Below are 20,160 nucleotides of genomic sequence, written 5' to 3'. Positions count from 1 at the left end.
GCATATTACCCACAATGCCTTGCTCTCGCATTTGCGTTAAGGCTTCAGGATTCGGTCCGCAAAAGTCCGACAAAGCTCACCCACCCGCTCTTTTGTTCAATACTTTCAGTAACATCCAGGGCATTTTGAAAGAATGCGCCAACACGCTCGATCCTAAATTGGTCCTCAACATACGCCTGAATCCAAGAATGGGACACCGTCCATGGCTCGGCTGTGCCCCTACACCAGGCTGAATTCCCTCTGCTTTGTCAGCTATCCTTTCGCAGAGGCAATATCGTAGTCTATGAAGTCTAGCTGAGACGTGATTATTGCTGGTTGAAAACTTAACCCAATACCCCGTCAGGATTGGCTTGAAATATAGTCAGCCTTGACAATTTTTGATGGCCTCCACGGAGGCTGACGTCAGTGTGAAAGACAATGGTTACGTGTTTTGGCAATGAGCCCAGATGCTTCAGCCGCTGTGCCGCCCGGCGCTCTCCGGCACAGAGGTAGGTTTGGTGGTTCCGCGCTTGGGGCCTGTGGATCCCTACAGTTCCCCGGCACGCGCGGCCTCAGCAAGCACCGTTGCAGCATATTACCCACAATGCCTTGCTCTCGCATTTGCGTTAAGGCTTCAGGATTCGGTCCGCAAAAGTCCGACAAAGCTCACCCACCCGCTCTTTTGTTCAATACTTTCAGTAACATCCAGGGCATTTTGAAAGAATGCGCCAACACGCTCGATCCTAAATTGGTCCTCAACATACGCCTGAATCCAAGAATGGGACACCGTCCATGGCTCGGCTGTGCCCCTACACCAGGCTGAATTCCCTCTGCTTTGTCAGCTATCCTTTCGCAGAGGCAATATCGTAGTCTATGAAGTCTAGCTGAGACGTGATTATTGCTGGTTGAAAACTTAACCCAATACCCCGTCAGGATTGTCTTGAAATATAGTCAGCCTTGACAATTTTTGATGGCCTCCACGGAGGCTGACGTCAGTGTGAAAAACAATGGTTACATGTTTTGGCAATGATCCCAGATGCTTCAGCCGCTGTGCCGGCCAGCGCTCTCCGGCACAGAGGTAGGTTTGGTGGTTCCGCGCTTGGGGCCTGTGGATCCCTACAGTTCCCCGGCACGCGCGGCATCAGCAAGCACCGTTGCAGCATATTACCCACAATGCCTTGCTCTCGCATTTGCGTTAAGGCTTCAGGATTCGGCCCGCAAAAGTCCGACAAAGCTCACCCACCCGCTCTTTTGTTCAATACTTTCAGTAACATCCAGGGCATTTTGAAAGAATGCGCCAACACGCTCGATCCTAAATTGGTCCTCAACATACGCCTGAATCCAAGAATGGGACACCGTCCATGGCTCGGCTGTGCCCCTACACCAGGCTGAATTCCCTCTGCTTTGTCAGCTATCCTTTCGCAGAGGCAATATCGTAGTCTATGAAGTCTAGTTGAGACGTGATTATTGCTGGTTGAAAACTTAACCCAATACCCCGTCAGGATTGTCTTGAAATATAGTCAGCCTTGACAATTTTTGATGGCCTCCACGGAGGCTGACGTCAGTGTGAAAGACAATGGTTACGTGTTTTGGCAATGAGCCCAGATGCTTCAGCCGCTGTGCCGCCCGGCGCTCTCCGGTACAGAGGTAGGTTTGGTGGTTCCGCGCTTGGGGCCTGTGGATCCCTACAGTTCCCCGGCACGCGCGGCCTCAGCAAGCACCGTTGCAGCATATTACCCACAATGCCTTGCTCTCGCATTTGCGTTAAGGCTTCAGGATTCGGTCCGCAAAAGTCCGACAAAGCTCACCCACCCGCTCTTTTGTTCAATACTTTCAGTAACATCCAGGGCATTTTGAAAGAATGCGCCAACACGCTCGATCCTAAATTGGTCCTCAACATACGCCTGAATCCAAGAATGGGACACCGTCCATGGCTCGGCTGTGCCCCTACACCAGGCTGAATTCCCTCTGCTTGGTCAGCTATCCTTTCGCAGAGGCAATATCGTAGTCTATGAAGTCTAGCTGAGACGTGATTATTGCTGGTTGAAAACTTAACCCAATACCCCGTCAGGATTGTCTTGAAATATAGTCAGCCTTGACAATTTTTGATGGCCTCCACGGAGGCTGACGTCAGTGTGAAAGACAATGGTTACGTGTTTTGGCAATGAGCCCAGATGCTTCAGCCGCTGTGCCGCCCGGCGCTCTCCGACACAGAGGTAGGTTTGGTGGTTCCGCGCTTGGGGCCTGTGGATCCCTACAGTTCCCCGGCACGCGCGGCCTCAGCAAGCACCGTTGCAGCATATTACCCACAATGCCTTGCTCTCGCATTTGCGTTAAGGCTTCAGGATTCGGTCCGCAAAAGTCCGACAAAGCTCACCCACCCGCTCTTTTGTTCAATACTTTCAGTAACATCCAGGGCATTTTGAAAGAATGCGCCAACACGCTCGATCCTAAATTGGTCCTCAACATACGCCTGAATCCAAGAATGGGACACCGTCCATGGCTCGGCTGTGCCCCTACACCAGGCTGAATTCCCTCTGCTTTGTCAGCTATCCTTTCGCAGAGGCAATATCGTAGTCTATGAAGTCTAGCTGAGACGTGATTATTGCTGGTTGAAAACTTAACCCAATACCCCGTCAGGATTGGCTTGAAATATAGTCAGCCTTGACAATTTTTGATGGCCTCCACGGAGGCTGACGTCAGTGTGAAAGACAATGGTTACGTGTTTTGGCAATGAGCCCAGATGCTTCAGCCGCTGTGCCGCCCGGCGCTCTCCGGCACAGAGGTAGGTTTGGTGGTTCCGCGCTTGGGGCCTGTGGATCCCTACAGTTCCCCGGCACGCGCGGCCTCAGCAAGCACCGTTGCAGCATATTACCCACAATGCCTTGCTCTCGCATTTGCGTTAAGGCTTCAGGATTCGGTCCGCAAAAGTCCGACAAAGCTCACCCACCCGCTCTTTTGTTCAATACTTTCAGTAACATCCAGGGCATTTTGAAAGAATGCGCCAACACGCTCGATCCTAAATTGGTCCTCAACATACGCCTGAATCCAAGAATGGGACACCGTCCATGGCTCGGCTGTGCCCCTACACCAGGCTGAATTCCCTCTGCTTTGTCAGCTATCCTTTCGCAGAGGCAATATCGTAGTCTATGAAGTCTAGCTGAGACGTGATTATTGCTGGTTGAAAACTTAACCCAATACCCCGTCAGGATTGTCTTGAAATATAGTCAGCCTTGACAATTTTTGATGGCCTCCACGGAGGCTGACGTCAGTGTGAAAAACAATGGTTACATGTTTTGGCAATGATCCCAGATGCTTCAGCCGCTGTGCCGGCCAGCGCTCTCCGGCACAGAGGTAGGTTTGGTGGTTCCGCGCTTGGGGCCTGTGGATCCCTACAGTTCCCCGGCACGCGCGGCATCAGCAAGCACCGTTGCAGCATATTACCCACAATGCCTTGCTCTCGCATTTGCGTTAAGGCTTCAGGATTCGGCCCGCAAAAGTCCGACAAAGCTCACCCACCCGCTCTTTTGTTCAATACTTTCAGTAACATCCAGGGCATTTTGAAAGAATGCGCCAACACGCTCGATCCTAAATTGGTCCTCAACATACGCCTGAATCCAAGAATGGGACACCGTCCATGGCTCGGCTGTGCCCCTACACCAGGCTGAATTCCCTCTGCTTTGTCAGCTATCCTTTCGCAGAGGCAATATCGTAGTCTATGAAGTCTAGCTGAGACGTGATTATTGCTGGTTGAAAACTTAACCCAATACCCCGTCAGGATTGTCTTGAAATATAGTCAGCCTTGACAATTTTTGATGGCCTCCACGGAGGCTGACGTCAGTGTGAAAGACAATGGTTACGTGTTTTGGCAATGAGCCCAGATGCTTCAGCCGCTGTGCCGCCCGGCGCTCTCCGGTACAGAGGTAGGTTTGGTGGTTCCGCGCTTGGGGCCTGTGGATCCCTACAGTTCCCCGGCACGCGCGGCCTCAGCAAGCACCGTTGCAGCATATTACCCACAATGCCTTGCTCTCGCATTTGCGTTAAGGCTTCAGGATTCGGTCCGCAAAAGTCCGACAAAGCTCACCCACCCGCTCTTTTGTTCAATACTTTCAGTAACATCCAGGGCATTTTGAAAGAATGCGCCAACACGCTCGATCCTAAATTGGTCCTCAACATACGCCTGAATCCAAGAATGGGACACCGTCCATGGCTCGGCTGTGCCCCTACACCAGGCTGAATTCCCTCTGCTTGGTCAGCTATCCTTTCGCAGAGGCAATATCGTAGTCTATGAAGTCTAGCTGAGACGTGATTATTGCTGGTTGAAAACTTAACCCAATACCCCGTCAGGATTGTCTTGAAATATAGTCAGCCTTGACAATTTTTGATGGCCTCCACGGAGGCTGACGTCAGTGTGAAAGACAATGGTTACGTGTTTTGGCAATGAGCCCAGATGCTTCAGCCGCTGTGCCGCCCGGCGCTCTCCGACACAGAGGTAGGTTTGGTGGTTCCGCGCTTGGGGCCTGTGGATCCCTACAGTTCCCCGGCACGCGCGGCCTCAGCAAGCACCGTTGCAGCATATTACCCACAATGCCTTGCTCTCGCATTTGCGTTAAGGCTTCAGGATTCGGTCCGCAAAAGTCCGACAAAGCTCACCCACCCGCTCTTTTGTTCAATACTTTCAGTAACATCCAGGGCATTTTGAAAGAATGCGCCAACACGCTCGATCCTAAATTGGTCCTCAACATACGCCTGAATCCAAGAATGGGACACCGTCCATGGCTCGGCTGTGCCCCTACACCAGGCTGAATTCCCTCTGCTTTGTCAGCTATCCTTTCGCAGAGGCAATATCGTAGTCTATGAAGTCTAGCTGAGACGTGATTATTGCTGGTTGAAAACTTAACCCAATACCCCGTCAGGATTGTCTTGAAATATAGTCAGCCTTGACAATTTTTGATGGCCTCCACGGAGGCTGACGTCAGTGTGAAAGACAATGGTTACGTGTTTTGGCAATGAGCCCAGATGCTTCAGCCGCTGTGCCGCCCGGCGCTCTCCGGCACAGAGGTAGGTTTGGTGGTTCCGCGCTTGGGGCCTGTGGATCCCTACAGTTCCCCGGCACGCGCGGCCTCAGCAAGCACCGTTGCAGCATATTACCCACAATGCCTTGCTCTCGCATTTGCGTTAAGGCTTCAGGATTCGGTCCGCAAAAGTCCGACAAAGCTCACCCACCCGCTCTTTTGTTCAATACTTTCAGTAACATCCAGGGCATTTTGAAAGAATGCGCCAACACGCTCGATCCTAAATTGGTCCTCAACATACGCCTGAATCCAAGAATGGGACACCGTCCATGGCTCGGCTGTGCCCCTACACCAGGCTGAATTCCCTCTGCTTTGTCAGCTATCCTTTCGCAGAGGCAATATCGTAGTCTATGAAGTCTAGCTGAGACGTGATTATTGCTGGTTGAAAACTTAACCCAATACCCCGTCAGGATTGGCTTGAAATATAGTCAGCCTTGACAATTTTTGATGGCCTCCACGGAGGCTGACGTCAGTGTGAAAGACAATGGTTACATGTTTTGGCAATGATCCCAGATGCTTCAGCCGCTGTGCCGGCCAGCGCTCTCCGGCACAGAGGTAGGTTTGGTGGTTCCGCGCTTGGGGCCTGTGGATCCCTACAGTTCCCCGGCACGCGCGGCATCAGCAAGCACCGTTGCAGCATATTACCCACAATGCCTTGCTCTCGCATTTGCGTTAAGGCTTCAGGATTCGGTCCGCAAAAGTCCGACAAAGCTCACCCACCCGCTCTTTTGTTCAATACTTTCAGTAACATCCAGGGCATTTTGAAAGAATGCGCCAACACGCTCGATCCTAAATTGGTCCTCAACATACGCCTGAATCCAAGAATGGGACACCGTCCATGGCTCGGCTGTGCCCCTACACCAGGCTGAATTCCCTCTGCTTTGTCAGCTATCCTTTCGCAGAGGCAATATCGTAGTCTATGAAGTCTAGCTGAGACGTGATTATTGCTGGTTGAAAACTTAACCCAATACCCCGTCAGGATTGTCTTGAAATATAGTCAGCCTTGACAATTTTTGATGGCCTCCACGGAGGCTGACGTCAGTGTGAAAGACAATGGTTACGTGTTTTGGCAATGAGCCCAGATGCTTCAGCCGCTGTGCCGCCCGGCGCTCTCCGACACAGAGGTAGGTTTGGTGGTTCCGCGCTTGGGGCCTGTGGATCCCTACAGTTCCCCGGCACGCGCGGCCTCAGCAAGCACCGTTGCAGCATATTACCCACAATGCCTTGCTCTCGCATTTGCGTTAAGGCTTCAGGATTCGGTCCGCAAAAGTCCGACAAAGCTCACCCACCCGCTCTTTTGTTCAATACTTTCAGTAACATCCAGGGCATTTTGAAAGAATGCGCCAACACGCTCGATCCTAAATTGGTCCTGAACATACGCCTGAATCCAAGAATGGGACACCGTCCATGGCTCGGCTGTGCCCCTACACCAGGCTGAATTCCCTCTGCTTTGTCAGCTATCCTTTCGCAGAGGCAATATCGTAGTCTATGAAGTCTAGCTGAGACGTGATTATTGCTGGTTGAAAACTTAACCCAATACCCCGTCAGGATTGTCTTGAAATATAGTCAGCCTTGACAATTTTTGATGGCCTCCACGGAGGCTGACGTCAGTGTGAAAGACAATGGTTACGTGTTTTGGCAATGAGCCCAGATGCTTCAGCCGCTGTGCCGCCCGGCGCTCTCCGGTACAGAGGTAGGTTTGGTGGTTCCGCGCTTGGGGCCTGTGGATCCCTACAGTTCCCCGGCACGCGCGGCCTCAGCAAGCACCGTTGCAGCATATTACCCACAATGCCTTGCTCTCGCATTTGCGTTAAGGCTTCAGGATTCGGTCCGCAAAAGTCCGACAAAGCTCACCCACCCGCTCTTTTGTTCAATACTTTCAGTAACATCCAGGGCATTTTGAAAGAATGCGCCAACACGCTCGATCCTAAATTGGTCCTCAACATACGCCTGAATCCAAGAATGGGACACCGTCCATGGCTCGGCTGTGCCCCTACACCAGGCTGAATTCCCTCTGCTTGATCAGCTATCCTTTCGCAGAGGCAATATCGTAGTCTATGAAGTCTAGCTGAGACGTGATTATTGCTGGTTGAAAACTTAACCCAATACCCCGTCAGGATTGTCTTGAAATATAGTCAGCCTTGACAATTTTTGATGGCCTCCACGGAGGCTGACGTCAGTGTGAAAGACAATGGTTACGTGTTTTGGCAATGAGCCCAGATGCTTCAGCCGCTGTGCCGCCCGGCGCTCTCCGGCACAGAGGTAGGTTTGGTGGTTCCGCGCTTGGGGCCTGTGGATCCCTACAGTTCCCCGGCACGCGCGGCCTCAGCAAGCACCGTTGCAGCATATTACCCACAATGCCTTGCTCTCGCATTTGCGTTAAGGCTTCAGGATTCGGTCCGCAAAAGTCCGACAAAGCTCACCCACCCGCTCTTTTGTTCAATACTTTCAGTAACATCCAGGGCATTTTGAAAGAATGCGCCAACACGCTCGATCCTAAATTGGTCCTCAACATACGCCTGAATCCAAGAATGGGACACCGTCCATGGCTCGGCTGTGCCCCTACACCAGGCTGAATTCCCTCTGCTTTGTCAGCTATCCTTTCGCAGAGGCAATATCGTAGTCTATGAAGTCTAGCTGAGACGTGATTATTGCTGGTTGAAAACTTAACCCAATACCCCGTCAGGATTGTCTTGAAATATAGTCAGCCTTGACAATTTTTGATGGCCTCCACGGAGGCTGACGTCAGTGTGAAAGACAATGGTTACGTGTTTTGGCAATGAGCCCAGATGCTTCAGCCGCTGTGCCGCCCGGCGCTCTCCGACACAGGGCACAGAGGTAGGTTTGGTGGTTCCGCGCTTGGGGCCGTGGATCCCTACAGTTCCCCGGCACGCGCGGCCTCAGCAAGCACCGTTGCAGCATATTACCCACAATGCCTTGCTCTCGCATTTGCGTTAAGGCTTCAGGATTCGGTCCGCAAAAGTCCGACAAAGCTCACCCACCCGCTCTTTTGTTCAATACTTTCAGTAACATCCAGGGCATTTTGAAAGAATGCGCCAACACGCTCGATCCTAAATTGGTCCTCAACATACGCCTGAATCCAAGAATGGGACACCGTCCATGGCTCGGCTGTGCCCCTACACCAGGCTGAATTCCCTCTGCTTTGTCAGCTATCCTTTCGCAGAGGCAATATCGTAGTCTATGAAGTCTAGCTGAGACGTGATTATTGCTGGTTGAAAACTTAACCCAATACCCCGTCAGGATTGTCTTGAAATATAGTCAGCCTTGACAATTTTTGATGGCCTCCACGGAGGCTGACGTCAGTGTGAAAGACAATGGTTACGTGTTTTGGCAATGAGCCCAGATGCTTCAGCCGCTGTGCCGCCCGGCGCTCTCCGGCACAGAGGTAGGTTTGGTGGTTCCGCGCTTGGGGCCTGTGGATCCCTACAGTTCCCCGGCACGCGCGGCCTCAGCAAGCACCGTTGCAGCATATTACCCACAATGCCTTGCTCTCGCATTTGCGTTAAGGCTTCAGGATTCGGTCCGCAAAAGTCCGACAAAGCTCACCCACCCGCTCTTTTGTTCAATACTTTCAGTAACATCCAGGGCATTTTGAAAGAATGCGCCAACACGCTCGATCCTAAATTGATCCTCAACATACGCCTGAATCCAAGAATGGGACACCGTCCATGGCTCGGCTGTGCCCCTACACCAGGCTGAATTCCCTCTGCTTTGTCAGCTATCCTTTCGCAGAGGCAATATCGTAGTCTATGAAGTCTAGCTGAGACGTGATTATTGCTGGTTGAAAACTTAACCCAATACCCCGTCAGGATTGGCTTGAAATATAGTCAGCCTTGACAATTTTTGATGGCCTCCACGGAGGCTGACGTCAGTGTGAAAGACAATGGTTACATGTTTTGGCAATGAGCCCAGATGCTTCAGCCGCTGTGCCGCCCGGCGCTCTCCGGCACAGAGGTAGGTTTGGTGGTTCCCCGCTTGGGGCCTGTGGATCCCTACAGTTCCCCGGCACGCGCGGCCTCAGCAAGCACCGTTGCAGCATATTACCCACAATGCCTTGCTCTCGCATTTGCGTTAAGGCTTCAGGATTCGGTCCGCAAAAGTCCGACAAAGCTCACCCACCCGCTCTTTTGTTCAATACTTTCAGTAACATCCAGGGCATTTTGAAAGAATGCGCCAACACGCTCGATCCTAAATTGGTCCTCAACATACGCCTGAATCCAAGAATGGGACACCGTCCATGGCTCGGCTGTGCCCCTACACCAGGCTGAATTCCCTCTGCTTTGTCAGCTATCCTTTCGCAGAGGCAATATCGTAGTCTATGAAGTCTAGCTGAGACGTGATTATTGCTGGTTGAAAACTTAACCCAATACCCCGTCAGGATTGTCTTGAAATATAGTCAGCCTTGACAATTTTTGATGGCCTCCACGGAGGCTGACGTCAGTGTGAAAGACACTGGTTACATGTTTTGGCAATGAGCCCAGATGCTTCAGCCGCTGTGCCGCCCGGCGCTCTCCGGCACAGAGGTAGGTTTGGTGGTTCCGCGCTTGGGGCCTGTGGATCCCTACAGTTCCCCGGCACGCGCGGCCTCAGCAAGCACCGTTGCAGCATATTACCCACAATGCCTTGCTCTCGCATTTGCGTTAAGGCTTCAGGATTCGGTCCGCAAAAGTCCGACAAAGCTCACCCACCCGCTCTTTTGTTCAATACTTTCAGTAACATCCAGGGCATTTTGAAAGAATGCGCCAACACGCTCGATCCTAAATTGATCCTCAACATACGCCTGAATCCAAGAATGGGACACCGTCCATGGCTCGGCTGTGCCCCTACACCAGGCTGAATTCCCTCTGCTTTGTCAGCTATCCTTTTGCAGAGGCAATATCGTAGTCTATGAAGTCTAGCTGAGACGTGATTATTGCTGGTTGAAAACTTAACCCAATACCCCGTCAGGATTGTCTTGAAATATAGTCAGCCTTGACAATTTTTGATGGCCTCCACGGAGGCTGACGTCAGTGTGAAAGACAATGGTTACATGTTTTGGCAACGAGCCCAGATGCTTCAGCTGCTGTGCCGCCCGGCGCTCTCCGGCACAGAGGTAGGTTTGGTGGTTCCGCGCTTGAGGCCTGTGGATCCCTACAGTTCCCTGGCACGCGCGGCCTCAGCAGGCACCTTTGCAGCATATTACCCACAATGCCTTGATCTCGCATTTCGTAGTCGAGATATTGTTATATATGTCAGAATGCAGGTAAAGCAATACAATTGATTTAATGAAAAATTGTTCTTAGAAATTATTCATACCTTGCTGATGCTGACAATAATGTACATCAAGTTTTTGTCCTTTGTCATTTTACAAGGTATGCTGCCGATATCAAATGCCCACATTTATTTTATTTTATTACACAGCTGTCTTCCTTGATCCATGTTTCCAAACTATAAATCATTCCAAAGCTGTCTCCTTTTGTCTGTTTGGTTTTGAGACCAAAAACAGCTGTATTTGCAATCAGCTGTGTTCGAAATGATTAGGCCTACTAAATATTCTGCTAATATTCTTGTCAAGCTGTTTAATGCCAAAGGCTACATTTGCCATAACTTGGTTTTTACATTTCACGTGTGTTCGCCCCCTCTCCCGCGTGTCTATGTTGCTTCACTCAATGTATCTGATCTGCGCCTCGTCCATTACTGTTTACAACGTTAGCAGAACTAGGACTTGGTTGGCGTTGCCTTCTCAGCGTGAGAAATACAATGTGTGTGAGAGCGTGTGAACTGGTTGAAATGTGTGTGTCTCACGGCCAATGGGTGGGAGTTGGCAGCCCTGTATGAATGACAGTGATGTGTCGTTCGTGAACGATTCGTTCATTTTGAACGAATCCTTACAAGGACTCGGGAGTAATGAGTCCTCTCAAAGAGAGATTCGTTTATTTTCTCATGGCAGCGCATCGGGAGAGGTAACTGTTTCCTCTACTAAAACAATGCAGGTCACGTGAAAAAGGATCCAAAGACTCGTACAAAGACCTAGTCGGGAAATGAACGAATCATTTCTGTTTCCTCAAGCTACCAGTACTGAGCCTATGCAGGTCACGTGAAAATGGATCCAAAGACTCGTACATGGCAGATGAACGAATCATTGATCCGAAGACTCGGTTGGCAGAGGAACAAAACATTGATCCGAGGACTCGGCAGAGGAACGAAACATTGATCCGAGGACTCGGTTGGCAGAGGAACGAAACATTGATCCGAAGACACGGTCGGGAGGTGAACCATTCGTTCATCTGCCGGGTATGAGTCTTTGGATCCTTTTTCACGTGACCTGCATAGGCTCAGTACTGGTAGCTAGATAAAACAGAAATGATTTGTTCATTTTGACTGGGTCTTCGGATACAGATCTTTGGATCATTTTTCACGTGACCTGCATAGGCTCAGAAGAGGAAACAGAAAGGATTTGTTTACCTCGTTTACTTTTGCGTGACTAGGTTTAGTAAGACGTGAATGATATTCGTTCACAAGTAATAATTACAGGTTTCGTTATTTTAACTTTTTTGTACTTTACTTACAGTTCAGTGCAGCGTAATTGTTTGCCGTGATAATTGGTAAATTATCCCCACCCCCTTGAAAAAAGATTCGTTCCTTTTAATGAACGAGATTCAAAGAACCGAGTCCGTAAAAGGATCCGAACTTCCCATCACTAATAAATGAGGAAAAGTTCATTGATTTTGGAGAAAGTGGTCATTGAATGCCCTTTGTGTGAAAGCAATAACAAATGATTCACAGTTTGCTCCACGTAGCGTACACTTCTGTTATGCGGACTGTGTGAAGAGGTTTGATAATGTGACTTCAGTTTTGACCAATGCAGGTTAGCATTTGAAAACAAAAACTGTAATTAACTCGTTTTTAAAGACATGTATGCAACGTAATTGCGATTCCTCTAGCGTAGTCTAGCGTCATCATCCACTGCTCTTCCTCTCCCGATCTGCATTACTTTATGAAGCCTGATGTAATCGAGGAGTTTCCCCAAGTTATTGAAGGATACGTTTATCGACAGATTTCGTTCGATATTACACAGAATATCTGTCTATTTGTATAAAAAATAGCCTAAGGAAGCGCGGGATTAGACTATACTTTTTGTTCGTTTTTGAATACTGCCTTGTAATGATAACAGAAGTGGAATAAAAAGGAGAAATACCTTTGAATACGAGCCGTCACAAGTAGCCTATATTCAGGTAGGATGGAACGGAACACAAAAACATGCTCAAAATGTTAGGATGAATAATATAATAACCTGTTAACGTTTGCGCTTATTTATAATTATGGGATAATGATGCGTGACTTGTCCACGATTTCTTTCCCCACCACACTAACACATTTCCATGCAGTTTGATAGGATGCAGTGGTTTAAACTCAAATACCTGAGTTTATTGGTAAGTACATGTCTTTAGCTATTATACGTTTTCGGATAGGAAGTTCTATAGATAAAATATAAGTGGCATGCTTTTATGTTGCCTACTCAAAGGGTTTCAAACTTTGATTTTGTGGAAGGTGAAACCTACAAACAGCTGTTCCAAATGCTTTAACTTTGTGTATATCGACATGAACATTTTATAAGTTTTGTTTCAGTACTATCATGATCATGACACTTGGTTCCAATTAAAGGAAACGCTTTTGTCTTCATTTGTAGATATGTTTTCCACACTTCACATCAGGTAAGAAGCTATAAGTGAAAAATTCAAACATCCCCATTTTCATCCACGTGTATTACTAGTGCTTGTGAATTCCATGTTTTATCCAATTCTCATTTATTCATTCTCTGTTATATCTATAAAGGAAATCTCTAACTTGTAACTGTGATACAGTAGTATCTGTTATTGTAGTCTCTTATTGTTGTCTCTCTCAAATCAGTCCAATCATCATTCCCTAACTATGCTGAGTTCGTGTAAAATAGTTCCGCTGACCAAAAACAGTCCACAAGCAAGGGCACAGGGCTTAAACTCTCATTATGTTATTAATATTACAGCCCCTAATTCAAAATAATGCCTTGGTAGTAACTCAAGTGGAGATAGTTTAGTGGTCTTGCTCCCAAGAGGAGTCACTGTTCTGGAGACACAGGGATTGTAGGAGCTCCGTGATCTAAGTCCTTGGCCTGGACAGTTTTAATAATGACACTCGGGAGACCTCGGTTCAAATTCCGTACAAAGGAGCTTTACTTCCAAGATCATCTTTTGTTTGTTTTTTTACCTTTCAGTTGCACCACTGATGTTGGAAAACAGGACACTGTTTACTTATGATGAGTACTACTATGATTATGTGCCAGAAAGGCTAGCCTGGCACAGCTCTGGACGCCTATGTAACCAGCGCACTGGGGCCTTAGCCATCGTCTACAACGCTTTTGAGAATCGAGAGTTGACCAACTTCTTGACGTCCTTGAACAGAACCCAGCCTGTTTGGATTGCCAGGAAAGTCATGACACACTTGAAAAGTGAGTTCAGTGTGCCATTTCGGACCAGGTTTTTATTGAAATATCAGCACCTTTTACTTAGCAACAGTAGGGTCTTTGTGCTTTGAGTAAAATATACCCATTTGCACATGAGAATATGGTTAATACATTTGAAATTGTACTGACGACACGGCTAAAAAGTCCTTGTGTATAAATGGCACACAAGTGTTTACAACCTCAATATGACCACAGCTGAAATGTCCTAATATCATTCTATCCCCTCAAGTGTGTTCCCAGCATTTCATTGCTCATTCAACTGTTATTTCTCTTTCTCTGTCTGACGGGGACAAGGTTCCATTGAGACCCTCATCCTGGAGTTCAGGGGTCGATCCGACAAGAAGAACGCGCGCCTCCTGCACACGTTCCCCTCCATGGGCTCAGTGACCGTTTGCGCTCGCCTCCGATTCGACCCGAGTTGCTTCGGATTTTCCACTGTCTTCTCTTATTCCATCAAGTCATTCATTAATGAGTTCCAGCTCCGTGGCAGGCTGGTTCAGGGCCAGCCAGTCCAGCTGGCTCTGCTGGTCCATGGCACACATGGGCCTTACCAGGAGGCCTTCCTCCATGACGGCTCCTGGCACTCCGTCTGTGTCGGTTGGAGCCGACATGGCGGGCGATGGGCCTTGTACGCCGACGGGAGTCTCATCAACAGAGGGGACGGCCTCAATGTGGGGAGGGACATCGGGCCTGAGGGGCTGTTCATCATTGGCCAGGAGCAGGACACCTTTGGCGGATCATTCCGGAGTGTCGAGTCCTTCTCTGGTAGTATATCACAGCTGAACGTTTGGGAACGGGCGTTGAACGACAGTGAAATCCACGCCATGGAAAAGGAATGCTTGTTCAATTCACCTGGGCTGGTGTTCAATTGGAGCAAGGCCGCCCTAGAAATTGAGTCCTCCCTCAAGAGTGTGTGGGGAGACACCCCTTGTCAAGGTAAAACTTAGGCAGGGGAGGTGGAGTTAATTTGAAAAGGACTAGTCTTTCAGTTTGGTCTCAAACTACTCTTAAACTACTCCCTCTCTGCTCTCTCTGCCTCCATAACCTATATCCCCCAGCTCTAATTCGTCCCTGTCTTCTTTGTCTTACTCCCTCTGTCACTCATATCTTCCTTTTTTGACACGGTTATGAGTCCAGAGCTGCAGAGCCGTTTCTCTCTCTCTCTCTCTCTCTCTCTCTCTCTCTCTCTCTCTCTCTCTCTCTCTCTCTCTCTCTCTCTCTCTCTCATTATCGTTCTCTGTCTGTGTCACTCTGACTCTCTGCCTCTCTCTTTCTCTCTTGGTCTCTCCTCATGTTCTCTTTGTCTCTCTCTGTGTCTCTCTGACTCTCTCTCCCTTGCTCTCTCACACACTCACTCACACACTTCTCTCCCTTCTCTATCTTCTGCTGGAAGCTGGTGGCCAAGTTGTAATTGGCAAACGCGGCCCTAAATGGTTGTAAATATTTTGCGCATGCCGTAATTCTGAATCCCACCCTTCAAAACAAACTCTCCTTTCTGAGACAGCCATCCCCTGTGAGTAATGGGAGTTTCAGCAACAGCTCTGGTTCCCCTCCACAAGACAGAGAACATGCAGAGCAGATGGTGTGACTCTGAGACGGGCCCTCCCTTCCTTATCGGACCATTTAACAAAGTTGACTCGTTCTGACGTCATGTGGAAACAAATAGATTAGGGGCTCACAGTGCCAGTATGCCTTTTAAATGTTACATACCCTTGCAGATCACATATACAGTTCAGTAATGTTATTCAATTCAAAACCTGGAGATCTGGATGTCTTTTTACTATTCTGTAGCTTAAAGAAGGCGTGTCAGATTCATTGTTTCACAAACCTCCTAACAGGCGGTGACAGATAAATAATAATAAAAAAAATCTTTGCAGACTTAAGTCATGGAGTTTCAGGTTGTGGATGAAGGTATATTATTGTATGATCATTTATTCTTCTCTTCCTCTATTGTGATCCTCTCTGTTCCTTGCCAGTTAATAACAGTGAGTCAGCGGGCCATTTTCTTGACACCCTACGGAACGCAGGTTTGGAGCCCTATCACAACTTTTCTGACGAGGCAGTCAACGCCCCCAAGATTGGGCAGTGTGTCACCTTCGACCCCCAAAGTGGGAGTTGGGGTCTGGATGCGTGTGATTCGTTGAGAGGGGCCGTCTGCCAGTTTGAGAAAGGTGATACATAATTTAAGTAAACAATCACCGTCAAAATCAAAGCAACGTTTGATTGTTTCAAGGACATGCTTTTTTGGCAATTCTTGAATCCTTCCCCAAGGACCCAATAGGAGGGAGCAGGTGTGGGTTGAGTGAAAATCAATAAGTACAAAGTAGATCATAAAACAGTTTTTGAACTTTATAGTTTAAATAAATTATGTGTGGGTAAACTTACTAAGAAGCCACATTCCACCTATCATTGCTATCTCAGCCAACTCAATCACCATTATGGTAGTTCAGGTCAACCTATGTGCTACTAGCATTTTTGTTGTTGTTGATTTGACACTATATTTAATATTAATTTCATTAATGCATCACTACAGAAAGCTTGGACATATTTGGCTTCCCCAAGACGGCGTTCTTCACCAAAGTGAGCAAAGATCTGCTCTCCATGTCTGTAAGTCGGAAGTTCCTACAGCTGTGCAGCTGTACAGTAAATTAGTTACACAGCATTACTTGTGTATCATCTTTGATTCTGCATCGGAGAAGTACAAACCAATAGTTGCATACCCATTTTCCCAGGGGAATTGACTCCAAACGAACGATAAGACCTTGCAAATGTCACAGCACTGTCAGTTGTGCGTCACACAACCTTTGTAGACATGCTATTATTATTTATTTGTGTTGCATTCCCCATGTCATTCATGACAGATATGAAAACGTGGTTTGGAGTCTTTTAGTTTGAATTCCCCCTTACATAAAGTGTACAGTTGTTTTGTAAAGATTTGTTTACAGTCATGCAAAAATATAACTATATTATTATTATTTGTTACATAACCACTGAAAGTAAATGATTTCAGAATGAACAACCACCATGTTTAGAGAGATCCGTCTTAACCCTCCAGGTGACGGGTGAGATAAGCGTGAACGCATCTTCTGAGGCGGAGCTGTCATTGATGAACCACCTGACCAGGGCTCTGCTGAGGATGCTGGAGGCGGAGCCAGACATCCTCCAAGCCGCTGACGTGCTCTACCTGACCCAGATGATGGAGCTGACAGCCTCCGCCACCACCGCCTCCGTCTTGGCCTTCACTCTGCCGCCCTCGGAAGCTGTGGTCTCCATCGCCAGCAACTACCTAAAGCTGGCCAGCCTCGTCCTGGAGCCTGCTGTGGCCAGCCGGTGGCTGGGTTTGACGGAAGACGGGGTGGGTGTTTGGGGACAGGATCATGTTTTGGCTGGGTGTGGGTTAACACAGCCTCGTGGCATGCAGTTGAGAACGATTCTAACCCTGTTGAGCATGTGTGAGTTTCCTATCGGAGGATTTGGTCATGAGTAAAGGAGATGGGGCAGTAGATGTTTTTTTGGTTATGATTTGACATGTTTTCATCCTGTGTTTAGACTGCTGTTGGTCCATTTACTGTTGTGGAGAGTATTGACAAGCTAACGGCGGCGTTAGCTGATGTGCTGTCTCTGGAGAGACAAAGCTTCACGCTGTCAATGAAAAACATAGGTAACATTTGTTTGCGTTTGTCATGCGGAAATGTCAATCATTTGGGTTTATCGCTGTTGATGATCATTGTTTCTGTGTGTCTTTTTGCACCCCCAGACGTACACATCGAGGCTCGAAAGCTGTCCCAGATGAGCTGCAGCTGTGTGTTCAAACCGCCGGTGTACGGTAGCGGCCCCGGCAGAGGTAGCAGCCAGGATGAGTTGCTCATCCCAGATATCGAGGTCCAGAGACTGCACTCCCTCGGTAACGCACACACACACACACACCCATACACACACAAACAAACATGTACATACGGACACACACACTCATACACACTCAAACATGCACATGTACACACACACCCATACACACACAAGCAAACATATATGGACACGCCAGAAATTGAGCATACATGTCTTATACAGTTCATTCATAGTGGTTTTGTTTCTGTTTTGTTTCTGTTTTTTTCCTGCAGGTTACAAGGAGCTCATGTTCATCCATACTTACTACAGTCACCTGATGGAGATCCAGTCTGGAATGGAAGGATCCAAACACGACAAAAGGTCGGAGACCTTCCAACATTTATGCGCATTGGAAAATAGTATTTCACATTCTCGCATGAAACGATGAAATAGGTTGACTTGACCGTTGTAATCCTCCTCCAGCGATCCCTCCAGTCGCTTGACCAGTGCGGTCATATCGGCGTCTGTCCGAGACACTTCCAAGGCCCACACCATCCCGGTGGCCGTTCAGTACACCCTCTCTTCCTCGCACGTGGTATGGTCCACTGCTACAACATACACACACCGGGTAGCGGTCTGTTCATAATTCACATGAATGGGGGTGGGGTGGCTACACTACACATGGTATGATGTGATATATGGGTCTCTGTCTGTTATATGTTCTTTAGGTGTTTTATTAACTTGTATTTTGTCAAAGTTTGAGAGTTGGCACCGGGTGTTTGTGGTCAGTTCCCTGGCCTTATCCCTTGTTACTTTTGGCCTAGAGTTTTCTGGCGGGAGAGAAACATCTGTTTCTATTCTAGGTGGAGTATACTCCACGAGTCATGCCTGTTTGTGCCTTTTGGAATTTCAGCCTGATGTAAGTATTACTGAGAGCAAGAGTCAGTATCGGTCGTGATAATTCATGCAGTCCTGCCAGTGATGCGTGTATTTTGTTTCCTGGTAATGTCGAAGCAGGACAGGTTATCCCAACGGTTGGTCCATTGAGGGATGTGTGGTGACGTATGCTGGCTCTGATACTACTTCCTGTTTATGTAACCACACCACAAACTTTGCAGTGTTGATGAATTACATGGAAGCCAAGGTAACAGTTGCCAGTTTTTTCTATTGTAAGTACTGTATTGATACAATCAGGGAAAATTAAGAAAATGACAACAAATATTTGATAGGAAATATTAGTTGCTAGAAGATATTTGTTGCTATAATTAGACACACATGTAACACAATTATTTTTAAGCTAAGCACCCATTTAAACTGTACTTATACACACATTGTCTTACTTATTGATATTAGTGATGAATATTCATCAAAACCAATAGAACATCAGCACCATTCTGATGTATACCCTGTGCACTATTTTATATTGTCCAATAGATGGCACTATATGTTTGAAAACCAGGATGTTACAGTTTTAGCCAGCCTCAACAGTACCAAATTACTCACTGGCTCAACCAACACTGTAAAGTTAATTTTGCTCAATAGCACTAAACAGTATGCAAGATACGTGACAAGTGTTTGTTTTAAATAGTTGCTACTGTATGTGTATTTGTGTGACTCAGTGTGTACTCGTGTGTGTGTGTGTTTGTGTTTATGCATGTTTATATCTATGTGGGTGTGTCCGTGAGTACTTGTGCATGTGTGTGCTGTGTGTACATGTGTGTGCTGTGTGTACATATGTGTGCGTGTGGGTGTTTGTATGTACTTATGTGTGTCCGTGTGCCCCTGTTTGTCCATGAATGTGTGTGCCTACTTGTGTCTGTGTGACCGTCTGTGTTCCCCTTTCTGTCTCTGTGTGTGCACGTGCATACGTGCATGTGTGTGTGTGTGTGTGTGTGTGTGTGTGGATATGTGTGTGTGTGTGTGTGTGTGTGTGTGGATATGTGTGTGTGTGTGGATATGTGTGTGTGTGTGTGTGTGTGTGTGTGTGTGCTCATCTCTCCCCAGTGGAGCCCTGAGGAGGAGGTTATTTTGACCAAGCTGACGTTTATCGGTTCTGGGGCGTCTTTGTGTGCCCTCGTGGTGACCTTGATGCTGTTCACCGTGCTGGAGTGAGTGGCACTCCAGGCTTTTCAGTGGCTGCCTCCCTTCTCCCCCTCTCCCCCTGAATCTCGAATGAGCCCAGCTGGAACCCCTGTTATTCTACAGTCACAGTCTCTCTCATAACCAACACTCACTACTGGAATTCAGTTAGGGTCGCTTCATATTACACTTGAGTCATTTAGGCGTTCAATGCCAAAATTTGACAATTAGTATATCTGCCCACATCTTCAGTGAAAGAATTGGTTGTAAAGCTAAGGCAGATTGAAAGGCATATTGTCAGCTTGGGTCAATTCCATTCTGGTTTGGTCCTTTAGTCAGGATTCCCTCAGGCCTCTGGTGTTTAAAGACAGAATCAGTATTGACTAGTTCTAACCTGGTAATTAGTTGTGTCATCAACCCCCACGCCCCCTATACAAACACACACACACACACACGCATACATACACACACACATGCATACACACACAAAAGCACATACTCCCACTCCCTCACCCCAAACCTCCTCTGAAGGTTTATGGTGGCATTACTGTGATGTTAATTAACGGTTAGGGTCACCTAGGGAGGTCCCAATCAGACGTGTGTTGGGATAGACAATTTGACTGGGGGATTTATGGTGGCCAGGTCCCAGCTAAACCCGACAGGCAAACACCACACACACACACATGCAGACTCAGACAC

The 20,160-nt window shown here is 47.9% G+C and overlaps 1 protein-coding gene and 18 non-coding genes across 21 annotated transcripts in view; all 19 read left to right on the top strand.

Moving 5' to 3' along the window:
- The first annotated feature begins 254 nt into the window (after positions 1-254).
- On the top strand, positions 255-396 carry LOC134011445 (U4 spliceosomal RNA). The gene has a single exon (XR_009928451.1). It is a non-coding gene; the product is annotated as a U4 spliceosomal RNA (small nuclear RNA).
- A 427-nt stretch (positions 397-823) lies between these two features.
- LOC134011488 (U4 spliceosomal RNA) lies at positions 824-965 on the top strand. The gene has a single exon (XR_009928488.1). It is a non-coding gene; the product is annotated as a U4 spliceosomal RNA (small nuclear RNA).
- Positions 966-1,392: 427 nt separating this feature from the next.
- On the top strand, positions 1,393-1,534 carry LOC134011421 (U4 spliceosomal RNA). Its single transcript, XR_009928430.1, has one exon. It is a non-coding gene; the product is annotated as a U4 spliceosomal RNA (small nuclear RNA).
- A 427-nt stretch (positions 1,535-1,961) lies between these two features.
- Positions 1,962-2,103, top strand: LOC134011471 (U4 spliceosomal RNA). The gene has a single exon (XR_009928473.1). It is a non-coding gene; the product is annotated as a U4 spliceosomal RNA (small nuclear RNA).
- A 427-nt stretch (positions 2,104-2,530) lies between these two features.
- Positions 2,531-2,672, top strand: LOC134011444 (U4 spliceosomal RNA). The gene has a single exon (XR_009928450.1). It is a non-coding gene; the product is annotated as a U4 spliceosomal RNA (small nuclear RNA).
- A 427-nt stretch (positions 2,673-3,099) lies between these two features.
- LOC134011470 (U4 spliceosomal RNA) lies at positions 3,100-3,241 on the top strand. Its single transcript, XR_009928472.1, has one exon. It is a non-coding gene; the product is annotated as a U4 spliceosomal RNA (small nuclear RNA).
- Positions 3,242-3,668: 427 nt separating this feature from the next.
- On the top strand, positions 3,669-3,810 carry LOC134011469 (U4 spliceosomal RNA). The gene has a single exon (XR_009928471.1). It is a non-coding gene; the product is annotated as a U4 spliceosomal RNA (small nuclear RNA).
- Positions 3,811-4,237: 427 nt separating this feature from the next.
- LOC134011467 (U4 spliceosomal RNA) lies at positions 4,238-4,379 on the top strand. The gene has a single exon (XR_009928470.1). It is a non-coding gene; the product is annotated as a U4 spliceosomal RNA (small nuclear RNA).
- A 427-nt stretch (positions 4,380-4,806) lies between these two features.
- On the top strand, positions 4,807-4,948 carry LOC134011466 (U4 spliceosomal RNA). The gene has a single exon (XR_009928469.1). It is a non-coding gene; the product is annotated as a U4 spliceosomal RNA (small nuclear RNA).
- Positions 4,949-5,375: 427 nt separating this feature from the next.
- On the top strand, positions 5,376-5,517 carry LOC134011443 (U4 spliceosomal RNA). The gene has a single exon (XR_009928449.1). It is a non-coding gene; the product is annotated as a U4 spliceosomal RNA (small nuclear RNA).
- Positions 5,518-5,944: 427 nt separating this feature from the next.
- LOC134011465 (U4 spliceosomal RNA) lies at positions 5,945-6,086 on the top strand. Its single transcript, XR_009928468.1, has one exon. It is a non-coding gene; the product is annotated as a U4 spliceosomal RNA (small nuclear RNA).
- Positions 6,087-6,513: 427 nt separating this feature from the next.
- On the top strand, positions 6,514-6,655 carry LOC134011464 (U4 spliceosomal RNA). The gene has a single exon (XR_009928467.1). It is a non-coding gene; the product is annotated as a U4 spliceosomal RNA (small nuclear RNA).
- A 427-nt stretch (positions 6,656-7,082) lies between these two features.
- On the top strand, positions 7,083-7,224 carry LOC134011463 (U4 spliceosomal RNA). The gene has a single exon (XR_009928466.1). It is a non-coding gene; the product is annotated as a U4 spliceosomal RNA (small nuclear RNA).
- A 427-nt stretch (positions 7,225-7,651) lies between these two features.
- On the top strand, positions 7,652-7,793 carry LOC134011462 (U4 spliceosomal RNA). Its single transcript, XR_009928465.1, has one exon. It is a non-coding gene; the product is annotated as a U4 spliceosomal RNA (small nuclear RNA).
- Positions 7,794-8,226: 433 nt separating this feature from the next.
- LOC134011460 (U4 spliceosomal RNA) lies at positions 8,227-8,368 on the top strand. The gene has a single exon (XR_009928464.1). It is a non-coding gene; the product is annotated as a U4 spliceosomal RNA (small nuclear RNA).
- A 427-nt stretch (positions 8,369-8,795) lies between these two features.
- On the top strand, positions 8,796-8,937 carry LOC134011442 (U4 spliceosomal RNA). Its single transcript, XR_009928448.1, has one exon. It is a non-coding gene; the product is annotated as a U4 spliceosomal RNA (small nuclear RNA).
- A 427-nt stretch (positions 8,938-9,364) lies between these two features.
- On the top strand, positions 9,365-9,506 carry LOC134011459 (U4 spliceosomal RNA). Its single transcript, XR_009928463.1, has one exon. It is a non-coding gene; the product is annotated as a U4 spliceosomal RNA (small nuclear RNA).
- A 427-nt stretch (positions 9,507-9,933) lies between these two features.
- Positions 9,934-10,075, top strand: LOC134011458 (U4 spliceosomal RNA). Its single transcript, XR_009928462.1, has one exon. It is a non-coding gene; the product is annotated as a U4 spliceosomal RNA (small nuclear RNA).
- A 3,235-nt stretch (positions 10,076-13,310) lies between these two features.
- LOC134010795 (adhesion G-protein coupled receptor D2) overlaps positions 13,311-20,160 on the top strand; it is a 57,761-nt gene continuing 50,911 nt past the window's right edge. For all 3 annotated transcript variants that reach the window (XM_062450076.1, XM_062450075.1, XM_062450077.1), the window contains exons 1-12: positions 13,311-13,542; positions 13,852-14,493; positions 15,534-15,728; positions 16,091-16,164; positions 16,613-16,912; positions 17,107-17,218; positions 17,315-17,461; positions 17,676-17,763; positions 17,866-17,977; positions 18,246-18,301; positions 18,400-18,526; positions 19,387-19,490. In XM_062450076.1, coding sequence (XP_062306060.1) covers positions 13,320-13,542; positions 13,852-14,493; positions 15,534-15,728; positions 16,091-16,164; positions 16,613-16,912; positions 17,107-17,218; positions 17,315-17,461; positions 17,676-17,763; positions 17,866-17,977; positions 18,246-18,301; positions 18,400-18,526; positions 19,387-19,490 — 2,180 coding nt within the window. In that variant the 5' untranslated portion in view covers positions 13,311-13,319. The remainder of the gene's footprint in view (positions 13,543-13,851; positions 14,494-15,533; positions 15,729-16,090; positions 16,165-16,612; positions 16,913-17,106; positions 17,219-17,314; positions 17,462-17,675; positions 17,764-17,865; positions 17,978-18,245; positions 18,302-18,399; positions 18,527-19,386; positions 19,491-20,160) is intronic.

This window comes from Osmerus eperlanus, chromosome 24 (genome assembly GCF_963692335.1).
Source record: "Osmerus eperlanus chromosome 24, fOsmEpe2.1, whole genome shotgun sequence".
Lineage (NCBI taxonomy): Eukaryota > Metazoa > Chordata > Actinopteri > Osmeriformes > Osmeridae > Osmerus > Osmerus eperlanus.
This window is presented reverse-complemented; position numbering and strand designations above follow the sequence as displayed.